Raw genomic sequence first — 15,788 nt, forward strand, 5'->3', positions numbered from 1 at the left:
GGAAATTCCAACCGAGAAATAATGGTCCCAATGACAGGGGGTCGAATCCATTTTTAAACCCCGAGGTATCCCAATACATAGACCTCCAATCTCTATTTCCTACTCCGTTGATACTTAAGTATCTTTTTGGGGAAATAAATTGCCTCTAGCATTGATGGATCAAGGGGAAGAGATCGAGCTATTGAAGACTTCGGCTCAACCGCCGGATCAATGTCTTGGATTATTCCACATATTGATATTAATGATCCTCCATTTGCAATTAAAAATCACTTACGTATTTATTATTGAGGATCGATAATTAAAGCAATCGAAATAATTAAAGTAATCGAAGCCTCAAGGTACACCATAAAACTGGAATTGATTTTTCTCCCCGAAACTAACAACGTAAATGGTCGGAAAAAAAAACTGTATTTATTTACTTACATATTCGCATATGCATCCCCCGTCAGGACGAAAGTTTCGTCGGTCTAGGCCCACCACGTCACGCAAGAAACGTTAAATATTTCAATGAGAAGTACTTCGGTATTTCTACGTCTCATTACCTCATTGCAGGGCAAATTTCACGCTACTTATTACCCCTTCCTCCTAGCATATTATAATACTAATTCACATTCCTTCTGTATTCATTCTCCCGATGGAATAAAAACTCCATTTTATTTCCTCTATTTTTCCATCTTTATTACTGTTGAATAAAGGACTTTATAGTCGTCACAACATTTCATTCCGATTGAAAATGACTTTAAGCGCTTTTAAATGGGTGAAAATGAAATATTTAAATGCGAGTCAAAACCCCGAGATTAAATGCTGATGATTCAGTAATTATTGTAGTGATAATTTATTTTAAAGAACAGATGCAATACGTGTGATTTATTGATATTTCGTATGTGAATCGAATCGATTTGTGGGAATTGATTATTTATTTTGAGAATAAATGATGTTTTTCTTGTACTTCAAGAACATTGCGGAGAGAAGCCGCAGTTGAAAAATCGATATACATCCTTGGGAGGTGCAAAAAGGGGAAGTGGAGGGAAAGAGTGAGGTAGCCGCGATTACAGGAGTGACTCAGAGCTGTTTCCGGTGGGCGCCATGACGGATTTAAGTACTTCCGGGTTACCGGAGTTTCCTAGCGCGTGCGCGTCCCACTGTATCCTCTGCACAACCCTCTAAACCCTCTCCCTCGCACCCTCGAACATCTCGAATTTTACCAATTCCCCAGTCGTGTCGCACATGGAAAAAAAATTCTCTCAATTCCGGCGTTCAGACTTGAATCAATTCTGAATCCCTACTTGAATCAATTCTGAATCCCTACTTGAATCAATTCTGAATCTCTACTTGAATCAAGTATGGATAACCTCTCGAATCAATTCACCATAAAAATTATTCTTTTGGGTGCGATCTCTGGGGCGTCCGGCGTCGATTACCCGTCGATCCCGCCATTTAATTGGCCCACATGTTCTCGGATTAATGGACAAATGGGGTAGTGGAAAAAAAAATCGAGGGGTGGTTGACCCTCTTGCCTCATACCCGGGGTTTGTGGCTACGTATAAAGAGGGAGGAGGAGGACAGCCGCATAATTACGCGACTGCGGGGATAGCGGTGGATCGTGGCACGCGCTAACGCCGCCATCTATTTTACCCAATTACCCTCAGGCTAGGGGGAAAGGGGGAAATCGATAAATCATGAGAATAAAATCAGCTAATTGCGACTAAAAATTTCTTATCAAACAGCAAAAGGGTTATTTCCATTTTTTTCTCGAGAAATTAAAGGTTCATTCATGAGATCGGACCCTCGGATCGCATTAGGATCATTATTACTATTTCTTCAGATATTTCTGCGGAAAAGATAAGGGGAGGGGAGAGTAATTTCATCACATATCATTCCTCGGCTCGAATATACATTTTTTTGGAGTGCGCGGACCCTGAACCTGGAAGAGAGACGGTGCGCGCGCAACGACAGGGGCGTCATGATCCGCGAGATGGCGACCGGGTGGTCGCCGTATAGAAATGCAATGTTACCTTACACCTTAACGCGATATACGCACCACCAATACGCATCAACTTGCCAAGGCGCAGTCGTAAATACAACCGCTGAGACATAGGGGCTCGTTATTATGATGCTAATGAGCGGCCACGCGAATTCTGACCCCCGGTGTCGCGAAGATTCACGAGTCGAGTGTCCTCTTCATTTCTTTCCCTTTTTTTTCCTTTTAATTTCTCTCGGGGGGCAGTTTTTTTCTCTGCTTCATCATCAGTTCTCGTTTCTCAGCTGTTCCCCGGGGGAAGAGTTCTCCAATTTCTTGAGAATCTCCATCAGTCATTTGGATTGGAAAATAATTCTTCTGGATATATGGAAAAATCCAAGGTCACGGAAAATTTATTTAGAAATGAAACATTAACTTAGTCGGCGGTCGTGCAAGTTGCAATTTTTGTTGAGAGATTTTGTAAAGAGGTTGAGAAGGGAAATTGATACAACTTGTGTTATCGGAAGTCGAAGGTTTGAGGAGGGAATATTCATGAGAATCGAGAAATAGCGGAGATTTCAACATTTCATCGCTTGATCCTCATGAATATTCCACAGTGAGAGCCATGAAAATGAGGATTACTACTCCATGTCAACAACGAAGGTGTTGTGGTAGTGTGGACAATGCACACCTGCGGGTGTACGGAATCCTCACCGCAGTGTTGTATTACCACGAAGGCAGAGGGAGAATAAATAAAAGTCGACAACATTGGGTAATATTACATGTGTGTAAAAATAATTACCGCATCAAAAAAAATTACGGCAAAAATAGTTGATTGATCGGTAGAATTTTCCCATCACGTTATCAAAATCAAAAATAATTCTTACACCCCACGCTCCAAACCCAGTGATTAATTGCTACCACAATTGAAATTAAAAATAGCAATAATTCGGGTGATTATATCAGGTGAATACGAAGGAAGTATAATAAAGAGGATAAAATGGAGGAATAAAATGGAATAGCAATTGGAAAAAAACGAAAAAAGTAGTTGTGATATTTTGTTTTGGGACTGAAGAAAAATTTGAAAAATCTCCTGACCCTCTCTGCTCTCATCTCACCCAAAGACCTTTGTATTCATCTTTTCGTACCTACAATCTCCCCTCTTCTTATAATTTACCACATGATCCTCCGGTTCCCAGTCTCACAGCGAGGGCCCAGTGACTCCAATGCTTAATAAAGCCATGATATAGTTTATATCCACTCGTAAATAACAATTAGCGCAACAACGATAAAAATTATCGTTCCGTTCGATTATTTATCGTCGTTACTGCACCCATGGGTTACTAACAAACTAACAGCGAGATTAATAGCGCTGGATGGGGCTTGGGAGATGGGTAAACTCGGTGGAATAATGATTACCCATCTTGGGAACCTAACCGGCCTATGTGACTTCATTTGCACCTGACCTGGCCCATTCCCTCAATATATCCTGTCAATAAAAAACTCAGTACAATATTTTTGTAAATTCCTCAAAGTATCAGAACATTCACGCAGAAATTCATTTCAGAAATTGCGGTGAACAATGGGAAACGCGAAAATTTCGATTGCTGAATTTTTCATTCACGATTTGAACAAGATTTATCACTTTTTATTACATTTTTGCATTTTTAGCCATTTTACGGTTTGCTACACGAAGGCTATCGGTTAGCGCTATTTTTTTTAATAAATTATTTACCGCATGAATTATTGGCCACATTTATTCTAGTTAAAATCACAAACAGCACTTGTGTAATCTTCAATAATGATTTCTTGACCATAAAATGAGTGGGGAATTTATTAGTGAGATTATTACGATGATTAATCAAGATGCAGTTTTGGTGGGGATTTGTCCGTTATTATTTTGCACACATTCTAGGAATTAACGAAGTCATCAAAATTTATCACCACAATTTTTCAAAAATCCTTAATGCAATCACTAATCATCAACATCCTCGAATAATTGCTTTCATACCCAATAATATCCAACACCCAAATAAATATTTAAAAAATATTTTAATCACCGAAAACTGCAGAACAAAAATCGTTATCTCTTTTCACTTTATCCCCTCGAGTTTCAGTTTGAAATAATACAACGATCGAGAATATCCAAATTATGGAATCATTATGAAACCCTAGCTGGCACTTAAACCACTTCGAAATTGAGAATAAACCTCTGGAAAAAATGATCCCCGCAATATTTTCAATCCAATTTCGTCCGGCAAATGAGATTAAGAATGGCAATTAGTGCAATGGCGTTAGCTCGTACATACATACAATAAAGAAAATGGTGGGGAGGGTGGAAAAGGGGGGCAATGGTAGGGGGTGATTCGGGAGGAGGGAGGCAGGCTAGGGGGAGAAGGGTGATTTCGTCGGTTGGAGTATGAAGGAGTCACGCGACGTCCCAGGAGGAACATATCTCCTGTTCCACCGATGTACACCATTTAACCTCACCCAACTCGTTTATATACACCTCCTGGACACTCAGGGTTTAGACCCGAGCCGTGGATTAATGTCCTGTTTTGGGGACCTTGGGATGTGATCGGTGGAATATGATCTTGGGTGGAGTGGATTGAAGGGTACGAGAGAGAATGCCCCACTGATTTTATCGAATTTAATTAGCGGATGAGCCTCGCGCCCTCCCCTCCGTGACCCTCTGTGTAAAATAGGCTTTTTGCTCGTGTTTTTATCCGGGGGAAAATAAATAATGAGAACGTTTTTTATCAATTTTTCATCACTCTGAAAAATGCGGGGTTTGAATTTATTTCGAGTTTTTTGTTTGATGAAAGTGGATTCACGTATTGCGAATTGAATTGATAACGACTGAAAGTTGATTTTTTTTTTGGGTGCGGAAATTCCTGTAATTGTTCCACAAAAGACTCGGAAGACATGAATAAAGAGGGTACCGAGGTCGAGTACATGCAAAGTACATTATCCGGTCGGTGATGCACTCGCATTTGGAGTCTCGATATTCTCGAGTATTTGCTCTCCTCGACTCATTGACCATCGAGTGTTGAATGTTTTCTCTGGTATTTCACCTTGGCGTACTTTCCCCTGACAATACCCTCGATCTTAAACAATAACTGCGTAAAAAGGCGATTATTTTCCCCCGCGATATTCTCGTATCATTTCCCTGGCGATCCGACAAATCATCGAATATTCAAAAAAATAATCCCCAGAAATATGGGAATGAATCCCTTATCCCTCAATCTCGGCGTCGTGGCATAACAGACGATTAATTAGATAATTGAAACGCGAATGGGAAGAGCAGCCTCGACCACCGCGATAGCGCGGCTAATGAAAGCGCAGATTAATCTTGCAAATTTAATGCCCTCAGCTCTAACGACACGCCTCACATGTACACAATAACACATGTATCTTCGGTATGTGCGAAATTGGAGTGTACTCTTCACGTGAAATATTTAATTCTGTTATGAAACCCATTCAGGCATTCTATGCGAAGAAAGCAATGATTTCATGACTTTTACTCCAATATTTTTCCTTCAAAATTTCATTCCATCACGAAAAATCCATTAATTAATCAATAATAATTAATTACATTAATAACAATCATTAAACCATATTTTTAATTGAAATTCCAGGAATTCTATTATTATTACTATTATTATTATATTTTTTAAATTTATTTTCAAAAATGAGTTATCACTTTCTCAAGAAATTGGTATTTTTATTTATTATATTCTTATTATTGAGATTGAAGAGAAAAGTGGGTAATTACGCAAATAATTGTTGAATCGAGTTAATTAAATTTTTATAAATTAATTTTAGACATCATTTGCACAGAGACTGATGACCATCAATCCATCAATCATAATTCTCCATCTGGGGTAATGGAAAGCTTTTCTATTTCAACAATTTCACCTTCGCCGCTTGACGAATGGAATTTAATTACACCGAGTTAATTAAATATTCTGCTCGTCTCTGTTTTATTTATGAATAAATATTTCACGAGTGTGAGCCCGAGGTGTCCTCCATATTGTTGAGGACAGGAGACGAGGGTTCGTCGGGGTTGTTGCGCAATCAGAGATTTTATCGTTTGTTACAGGGATAGGGCGGAGTCCTGAGCTCGCTTGCCCATTATCAGTGTACCAGGCGAATTACTTTATACACCCGTACTACATACACTTTCATTCAACCCCCCTTTCCTCTCTCACCACCCCATCCACAGCTTTCCACCCCTTTCCGCCCCTTACCGTCCCTTCCACTCATTTTCGATGCATAAAGAAATTAGAGAACAACAGAAAAACAAAACGATCTGGACAATTCCTTTGTGTAAAAAGTAAAACAATTATTTATAATTAAATTATCCACAGAATTATTATTGACTTCACAGTAATTGGTTAGTGGTAAAATTTTAAGTGAATGTATAATGATATTTTTAGAAGAGTCGTGGTATGATTGAGCAGCATTTTTATATATTTTAACGGAGAGTAATTCGGTTTCTTGGGATATTATTGAATCTCGTGTATGAGACTGAAGAATAGGAAAAGCATAATGTGTGTAATCTGAAAAGGCAGGCCATGCATAATGGCCGACCTTGCTTGTGGTAGGAGGAGCATCAAACCCTCGTCTTTATTCTACCTTCCAACGTTAAAATGCAAGACCAATATGCCACTTCACATTTCCATCATCCCGAATGCTGTGTATTTACTGAATGATGGAAACCTGGCGCCTCGGACGAGACTCGGTGCCTTCAATCACTGCTCTTGATCACTGGAGGAACAAAGTGTAGTGTTTCACTATTCCAAGGTGAAGGAATCGATTTTGTGTCTGATGGTAGTCGATATTTTTCCACTTGTTTCGTTTGATTGACGCTGTGATTGATCCCCGCAATGAGAGGCTATTTGCGCGTCACTTTCACTGAAAGATAATACAATTTCACAGAAATATATTTTCCTTGTTTCAAGATAGTTGTCACTCAATGTACAAACAATTATCAGAATCCACCATTGAATCATTGGTGATGGCCATTTACCAACACACGCAACGTACGCAATTACCTAAACGCATTAATCATCGTTCGATCGTGTAACGATCGATGAGATAATGGCTGACGGTTATCCCCGAGTTGTTGACCGTTCAATCGACTTCAATGCGCAACTGAAAATCAACGAGTCATTGTGACATACCGGGGGGAGAGAAATTAATAAACACTTATCTTATTTACCTCTGCATGAACCAATGGTAATAAGTGATGGAGTGAGTGTGCAACAGTTTTGGTTAATTATTTTGTTATCGATCAGATTGGGAGATGAGTTAATCCATTTTTTATTCTCATTTCACCCTCCACGGGGGGAGGAGAATTGAAATTAATTTGTTTCACTTCATTACCTTGTTTGGTTTTATTTAATCATTGAAATCAAAAAACTGCAAAAAAATCTCTTTGGGGCATGACAGAATTAATTTCATTAGGATTGTTGAGTTTTTTAAAAATAATTGCGAATACCATTTGAATAGACTCATTTATCTTCGATGGGTGCTTGCGAGTGGAGTTCAACTATTGGTATTTACTGGTTTTACAAAAACATTATGTACAGATGAGGAAAGGAGTCGCGTGGCACACGCGTGTACACATATTCGTCGCGTGCCAGCTTCGGTCACTTTTACGAGCATCACCTCCACGCATGGCTAAACTCCTAAACACTTTAAAACCTCATCGAACCTCATGACCACCAATCACCGGCATTCCCCACAAGTATTCATGTGTAATGATCCATTAACGAGAGTACAAGTATTGTTTATTTTTCCAGTCATAAAATTCATAAATCAATAGAGTGGAGAAAAAACAATTGACGAAGGTGTCATAAAATTTGACTTTTGATTTTTAAACCATCACTGCTCTCTATAATGACTCACAACTTGCGAAAAATGTACACCTGCCTCCATATGCGCGGCATAATTAAATTCTCCGGTACCAAACGCACCGCTAAATAATGAAATTACCCCTGTACGTTGTATTAAAATGAACATTATAACTCAGACCATCTTATTTTCTCACCGAAATAATTGGGCATGAGGGATCAAAATTCGATGCTTGGTGTAATAAATTCCAGAGTATTTTTTAAACGATTGATTAATTTTAATGAATGGGAATTAAACGATGGATTCCCCCATTTCTGAAGTTCAATCAACGATTCAATTATTGGAAATTGGGACACTCTCCAATCGCCTGAAACTTCAGGAATTTGTGTTACCCGAAAATTGTAGGACTGCAATTTTTTTTAGAAATGAAAATGAAATTCCTATTTTTTTTTTTAATTCTCTCGCATTGACGTAATGAGTAATAATTTTAGATATTATTTTTTGTTACAGTCGTAATGCACAAAGATAAAGAGGAGAATTCTCACCGAGACACTCATTATCGCGCCCGTGAAATGGCGGCGCTTGCGGCTTACGATCATCACCACCTCGACGGCGAGATGTTCCTCCAGGTGAGTAGAAAGACCTCAAATAATGAATTCCAGTGGCTCAACAGCCACTCAATCAGTCGATAAGAATTTCACGCAAGAAAATACTCATGTTCATCAATCTCGCGGGGGGGGCCCCCCCAGTAAACCTCACGCCGTCATCAACGATTGATCGATGAACTGCAATCTGTTTCGTTGGATTCGAGACAGGCGAACGATCGCTCGCACACCTCTCACCACTCGGATTTTCTCTTTTTCATTTTATCGTTCCCTCCCCCTTCTACTCGTGTTACGCATCATCGAATCAGAACAGGAGCTCAGGGTGGCGTCACGCAAACGATATGATTGGCTGTCAGTATCCAATGTAATCATTCCGGATATGAAAATCAGACGGCTTTTATTTGATAACCTTGAAGAAAATCCCATTCAAATTTACTCTCTCAAAAAATTCCACCCATATTATAATTACCGATTGTAAATTATAAAAAATTGATTGAATGTTTAGTACAAGAAATTGGGGTTCTGCTGAATTGAAAAATGAAATGATGGAATGAAATGGATTATATTTTCACGTTGAAAAATGAAAAATGTGATATATCTATTACCGAGTGAAGCGTCTGTATGAAACACAGTGTTCCGAGGTGTCTATTTCCCAGAAATATAGAAGGATAACCGAATTAATGATTGTGTATCATGCGATGTTATTACGCTCTTCTATTTGGGATTTAGGTACATCCACACCATTGGCTTAACATACGGGATAGACCTGCAGTGCTTCCTCGTACACTTGACACACTGAATTACATTTGTAGACAGTCCAATCAATAAGAGATAATTCTAATTAAACCTCCCCCCAAACGGCAAAAATTCCATTTCATTACGGAATAATAACCATCAAAAGAAGATGGGATTGCCCTCATTATTCCCTCGTGAATATAGCCGCCTCCCGACGTATCATAAACCGGATGAAATCAGCTCCGTATAAATTTTATGATTATCATCATAAAGTCATCATTCTGCTCGTCAAATATCGCGCAAGAAACAGAACATTTTTCGTTTAATAAGAAAAAAAGAATGAGAAATGGGTGAAATCGAATGGAGGAGAATGAGCGGAGAATTTCAGCGGTGAGTTCGCGGAACTCTCGAATTATTTATACGGGGAATCGAGGCGAAAGAAAGAGCAGAGGAAAAAATGAGAGAGGGGTAAGGAGGCCCCGAACTTCGACCGTGCCTTGATTTCCATAAATCAATAGGGCCAGAAGTAACATCGGGCTTCTTTCGGCCAGGCGGCACCAGCGGTCGTTACCGCCAGACCACTGCACACTTTTCGCTACCTTGATGGATCGCCTCATATGCATTTTTCGAACAAATTGCCAACGTCGCTTCGTAATCGCTCGAACCGCGGTTTATCAGAAATCATTTCTATATTTTCTCGTTTTCCCTCCCAAGGGACTTGACATGCCAAGTTACAAATCGATTGACCCCCTAATTCCTAATTCCCAAAAACAACCCCCTCATTAAAACCTTGAGGATCAACCCGAAATCCAATGAACGATCGAATCTCGATTCAAGTTGAAGAAGAATTACTGAAAAATATTGGATCAATCGCTGGAGGCTACCGCGGTTCTCTGTCAATAGAAAGCTCGATTAATCATTATCTCGAGCAACCCTGATCGTCAATCCAAACTTCATACGACAATGAAGGACATGTTTATCCAACCTGTAAACAGACACCGGCAATACACAACGCAAACGATAGTGGGTAAAAATGTCGGAGGAGGATCGGTGTTTTGTAGGTGAGGTAAAAGGAGCTCACGCGATCAATACAGAAAGGACTAGCGGTGCCAGAACCCAAGGCAAGCCCCCTCCTCGCACCCCAACCTAACCTCATATCATCCCTAGAGCCCCTTTGCCCCTCACTACCCAACCTAGTCCTTGCTCTGCGAATCCCAAGCCCAACCGGCCCGACTCGCTTCTCCAACCCTCACCCCATACCCCCTCAACCGCCCATCACTCTCCTCCCTCGTCCACACACCGCTGTCTACCTTCAGCGAAACGGAATTCCGTTTCGCCGCTCCAACCCTCTGTAAAGAGTCGACCTGATTCCTTCCCTACTCCGGTTATTCATCACCGTTGAAATCCACTCGACTCCGACATTTTCCATATCCTACATTTTCCCCACATTTTCTTTGCCCCTCGATAGCACTCTACTACTAATTTCTTCAACCTTTCTCGTATACCCTGAGGTATACAACTTTCCTGGGATTTTCTGACTGATTTTCTGACTTATTTTCTGACTTATTTTCTGACTGATTTTCTGACTGATTTTCTGACCGTACCCGATTAAGGACTCCTTCGCCTAATTTTCCAGCTAATTCTAAAAAACAGGAGAATGGTCATGCGCAGGTAATGCGAATTTTCGGAGGCAAATAAAAAAGGGAAAGTGTAGTTGGGGAAATGCGGGGGGGGAAAAAATGAGTGAGGCGTGCAACCGATGAAATTAAGCCGCGTGCGGCCCGCGTATATCGTGAACAAAGCCAAATGCAGGATCCCGTTCAGCAGCGAGCCAGACATGCAACCTATCAGCAACAAGTGAGAGCACCCCTGGTAACTGGGTGCACGAAAGAAGGACCTTGATTCGTCACGATGAAAACATTGAGGATGCAAGGATATTCGGGCGGGATTTTGGAACGAAAAAGGTCGGTAGAACCTGAACATCAACCTTCAAGGGATTATTCCCCCATGTCCCCCTTCCTCAGCAAGTCTTCACATCTTCAGGGCTAGGAGCTCCAACTGGTGAAAAATCATATTACGTAATTGATGTCCAATCATGAGAATAAACAGACAGTGCACCTAATGCAATGAAGTCAGCCCTCCACCTCGTTATCGCTAGGTGCACGCACATCAAATGCCCTGAGCACAGCAGCCCGGGGGATAAAACCATCGCAGGTGTCTTGAACCTGACAGAATACCTTGGGACAAGTTTAACCGTTGGCACGCACGTCCTCTCAATCGCACCAACTTACGCAACAAACGATGACAACACACATGCCGGTCTTTTCGATAATCTCTCTCTCTCTTCACCTGAATCAGACAGGCGTCGCGTGCCGTCATCGCACGATCAACTCCGACAATCGTTTCGACGCGATAAGTCTCAAACGCCTAGACTCAACGGTCATGCAATACCCGAGTTTAAATCCAGGATTGCTTTTTCGGACATTTATATCCTGTGATATGGAAAATTTATGGAAATTCCAGGGACAGCTACATGCCAATTACAATTTCGGTTTCAATTATGTTTTTTGTTTAATTATTGCTAGTTGAACAATTCATGTCAATTGGTAAAAATTTGTATCATTAAATTTATTCCGACGGTGATGAGGTCACGAGGTTTTTCAAATTGGAAATAGAAGGACATTATTGAGACGAGTGAAAATGTCCTATGGTTTTGTAATTAAAATTGATTTGGGGGTTTAATTACGGAGACTAATTACAGGATTGAAGAGGGGATGCAGTTGAGTGCAGGTGAGGAGTAAAGGATTATTAAGAGCTTGAAGCGGGACACGCAAATACATTTGAATTCACTTGAGAGGCACGCGACTCTGTACCTCGGTAAATTTTCTATGTGGGATGAATGGACACGTGAGCTTTTGCATCGGCGGTGGGTCAAGTTGATGTTGTGATGGATTCGTCAGGTTGGAGTCACCGAATTGTTTACGATTTTTCTGTCGATCACGAGGGGATTATCGGCCATGCCAGGGGGTTGGAAAACCTCTCTGGCAAATCGAATTAACCGATTGGAAGGGGAACGAGAGCAAATACACCAGGGGATTCTACCCCTCTGACGCAATCCCTCTGGGACAGCCACAACCAATCCAGATGCTGCAATAGCGCATGCGGAAACAACTCGTCATATCTTCCATTTTCCATTCAGAAAGAGAAAAAATTAAGACCTAAAATTCAATTCTCAAATCAATTCAATTAATTATATAAAAAGTCATTGTCACGAGTGAAACTTCAACTGGATGGCAGAAACAGTTCCAAATAAAAATTTATTTTCAATTGTATGGATTGGTAAGTCATTTTTCCGAGTGCGGAGTCTCTGGAATTGTACGGCAAGAATTTCATCTAATTAATGAACTTCCGTGGATTCTTTTCTCATCCAAATATCCACTCCCCACCCCCTGTGAATTCCCAAAATGATGAATTGCATTATCTTCAGCGGATTTCTAGTCCCACGAATCCACAACCCATAGAGTTGCCGGCACCGGACAAGACGTCACGCCATATCGAGCACCAAAACCAATCGATCTCCATTCCCCTCTCTCCAATATTCCTCTTGATTTCTTCTTGACTGTATCGAGTGAATCGTGCGAAGAAAAATGCTTACGATACACGAAATTCGTCACGAACCCATCCAAGATGTCGTTGACACGTCAAAACCGCGGATCCGCGGTACCCGAGGAACAGAATAAAAAAAAAAGCCGTAAAATAAATAAAAACAAATATTGGATTTAGTTTTTATCGAGAGGTACAATCGTGATTGATGAAATGTAGTTTCAGATTAAAGTAAACAATTGTATTGTTTTATCTTTATCAGCGGATCGTACTCAACATCGAAATTGTAACAAACAATTTCCGTTTCATTTCTCTTCACTTGACTGGGGAATGGGGATATACCACAACACATGCGATAAAATACCTCTCCCCAGTTGCATCTGGGAAAACAAAGTTTTCTCATTTATCGGCTCAACCGATAGTAAATTCTATCGTTAAAACAAACAGCCATAGGTATCCAGGGATGAGATTGTAACAGCCCCCCAACCGAAATATCCGCTCTAGTTTTAACGGGATCCGAAGCTTATTGGCCCGTTAGCTGTTTCAACCGCACAACTCAAATACCTTTTCAGCTTAAATGTATTGTTTTTGTTTTATTACACCCTGGAGAAGCTTGTGCCAGGCACTGGGAAACTCTCGGTTTATGGTTTTTAAATATGAAGGGGTAAGAAGGTTTTCGGATTGTCGTTTCTGCAGGTTTTTCGGTTGGAATTGAAAATTACATCGAGAAATCTAAAAATATTTCAAATCACAAAATAACGTCATGACCGACCCCTCGAAGACACTCTACAACTTCACAGACCAAATGACGAATTCAATCGATAAAAATCCTCAGGCAGTATTATTATTATTGTTATTATTATTATTGTTAGTATGGTATGCAGAATATTTTGAGGGGTGATATTATTATCGAATAAAATTTCGAGCGATCACCCACGTATCGACAGAAAAAAAAATTGAAATTTATCCATTCGTGTTTGACGTGTTAAATAAATTAATAAAAATCATACCTCTTTATTTTTCAGGCATTAAATGGATTCCTGTTGATACTGACTTGCGACGGGGAAGTATTTTTTGCCACGCACAGCATAGAGAGTTATCTAGGATTTCATCAGGTGAGTAAAATGCGAAATAAACAAGCAATGAAAATAAATTGCCTCCTTTTTCTTCTGTTCACATCGGAAATAGAAAAATCGTATTGAATGTCTCGCGTGATGTACGTTAAAAAGAGAAGACGATGGTGGAGAGAAAGGGTGTGTCCAATTCGATTGGAGAATACAAACTCCATCGTGAGTGAATTTGTGGGCTATATCCTCGTCCCTCTCTGCTGCGGATATCTCGAGGTCTCATTCGAATTCCTAGACACTTTGGGGGATGAAAATTTCCTTCCCGTTCCTTCACACCCAACAGGATTCAGTCACGCCATCTTTGACAGGTTCTAGTCGTTTGACACGCGTCAACCGGTGCCAGGAGATTTTTCCGATATTCCAATGCAATTTTTTATTGTTCAAATCATGATTTTTTTTTCGCAATATATCCACATTGTATTCTGGATAGTCCAGTCCTAGAATATTTTTTTTATTTTTAAATACTCGTAGCTGAATAATAAAAATATAATATCAATGTTAGATTTCAGTTTTTATTTTCCTCCCAAAATATTGAATTAATTAAGAATTAATTAATTGGTCGTTTCAATTGGTCTCTTTTTTGTTCTTCGGTGATTTATTAGTCTGATATTTATTTTTCACTGATTCGTGGTTTTCTATATTGATAGCGACGAAACAAGGCTCACGTAATACGCAAAAATGTCACATTTGCAATTGCTCATGGTAACGATAATGGGTGAAACGAATGGAAATAATAAAAAAAAAAGCCTGAGCCACCTGCTAAAAATCCTTACGCCTCGTAATTCACCCTGCGGGTGTCGTTTCACCGGTGTGACTCTCTTTTACTCTCATACCTCACGCAACAAACACAATAAAAAATCTATAAATAAAAAGATAAAAGTGAACTCAACATCTTCGGCTTTATTTTTATTGTAATTTTTCTTTTTAACCCGAGAGCAACTGGATAAAGGAGTACATAATTCAGTATTAAGTCGTAAAAGGGGTGACGAGTGCTCGCATATTTCACTCAATTTTGCATATTTAGCTGATGGAAGTAAAGATTATTTCATTCATGCCTAAAATATTTCGGATTGAATCATTAAATTATTTCCACAACAAGAAATTCATGGCCACCACAAAAAATATTGAGATAATCACGGAATTGACGAGTACTATTGAAACAACTTGTCATTGAGTTTTGGAAATTAATTTTGTAAAAATATAATTATTCATCTAGTCGCTGATTCAAAATCAATCAGAAGTACTTGGGTACTTGCATCCTGCAGCTCTCACCATCGCAAGATGAATGTGACACATTTCCACAATTAATAGCCACTAATGAAGACACAATCGGTCTGGCCGCAGGCACTCTCGGTTTTTTTATTATTTTTATTTCTTTCTGAAAATTTTTAGTTTATCTCTCATCGTCTCTTTATCCTCGGTACTCGCTGATTTCCACCTCATTGAATCGAGCGCGCGAGCAAAGTACATATACACCACTTGTATCATAACTCATCCGCGTAATTGAGTGCTCAACTTGCTCACTCTTGTACCCTCCCCCACCCTCTCCACCAATTGACTGTGATATGTTACCACTGGACTATATTAATGAGCCTGTAGAATTAATTATTATCATCCCACCCCTGATTTGTTTCAATTTGTTTCGTATTTTCTTTGATCAAATGCCGATTCGTGTTTTCATCATTTTCGATCTCAACCGGATGAATTTATTTCTCACATGTCGATACTTTCACCTCCTTCCACCCACTCCCCCCCTCACTCCCACCCCACTTATTATATATTTTTCCATTTTTTTATTTATTCGCCCCGCGAATTATTTCTCAACGTTCAAACCCCCCTGACAGTGAATTATCGTCTCGACTTTTCTCTGCCTTTTTTTTTTTATCATAATTTTTTTCA

General features: G+C 39.8%; 1 protein-coding gene across 2 annotated transcripts in view; it reads left to right on the forward strand.

The window, feature by feature from the left end:
• Positions 1 to 15,788, forward strand: part of ss (spineless) — a 64,524-nt gene that overhangs the window by 38,573 nt on the left and 10,163 nt on the right. For both annotated transcript variants that reach the window (XM_011308687.1, XM_011308688.1), the window contains exons 3-4: positions 8,330 to 8,448; positions 13,788 to 13,877. In XM_011308687.1, coding sequence (XP_011306989.1) covers positions 8,330 to 8,448; positions 13,788 to 13,877 — 209 coding nt within the window. The remainder of the gene's footprint in view (positions 1 to 8,329; positions 8,449 to 13,787; positions 13,878 to 15,788) is intronic.

Source organism: Fopius arisanus, unplaced genomic scaffold (genome assembly GCF_000806365.1).
Source record: "Fopius arisanus strain USDA-PBARC FA_bdor unplaced genomic scaffold, ASM80636v1 scaffold00062, whole genome shotgun sequence".
Taxonomy (NCBI): domain Eukaryota; kingdom Metazoa; phylum Arthropoda; class Insecta; order Hymenoptera; family Braconidae; genus Fopius; species Fopius arisanus.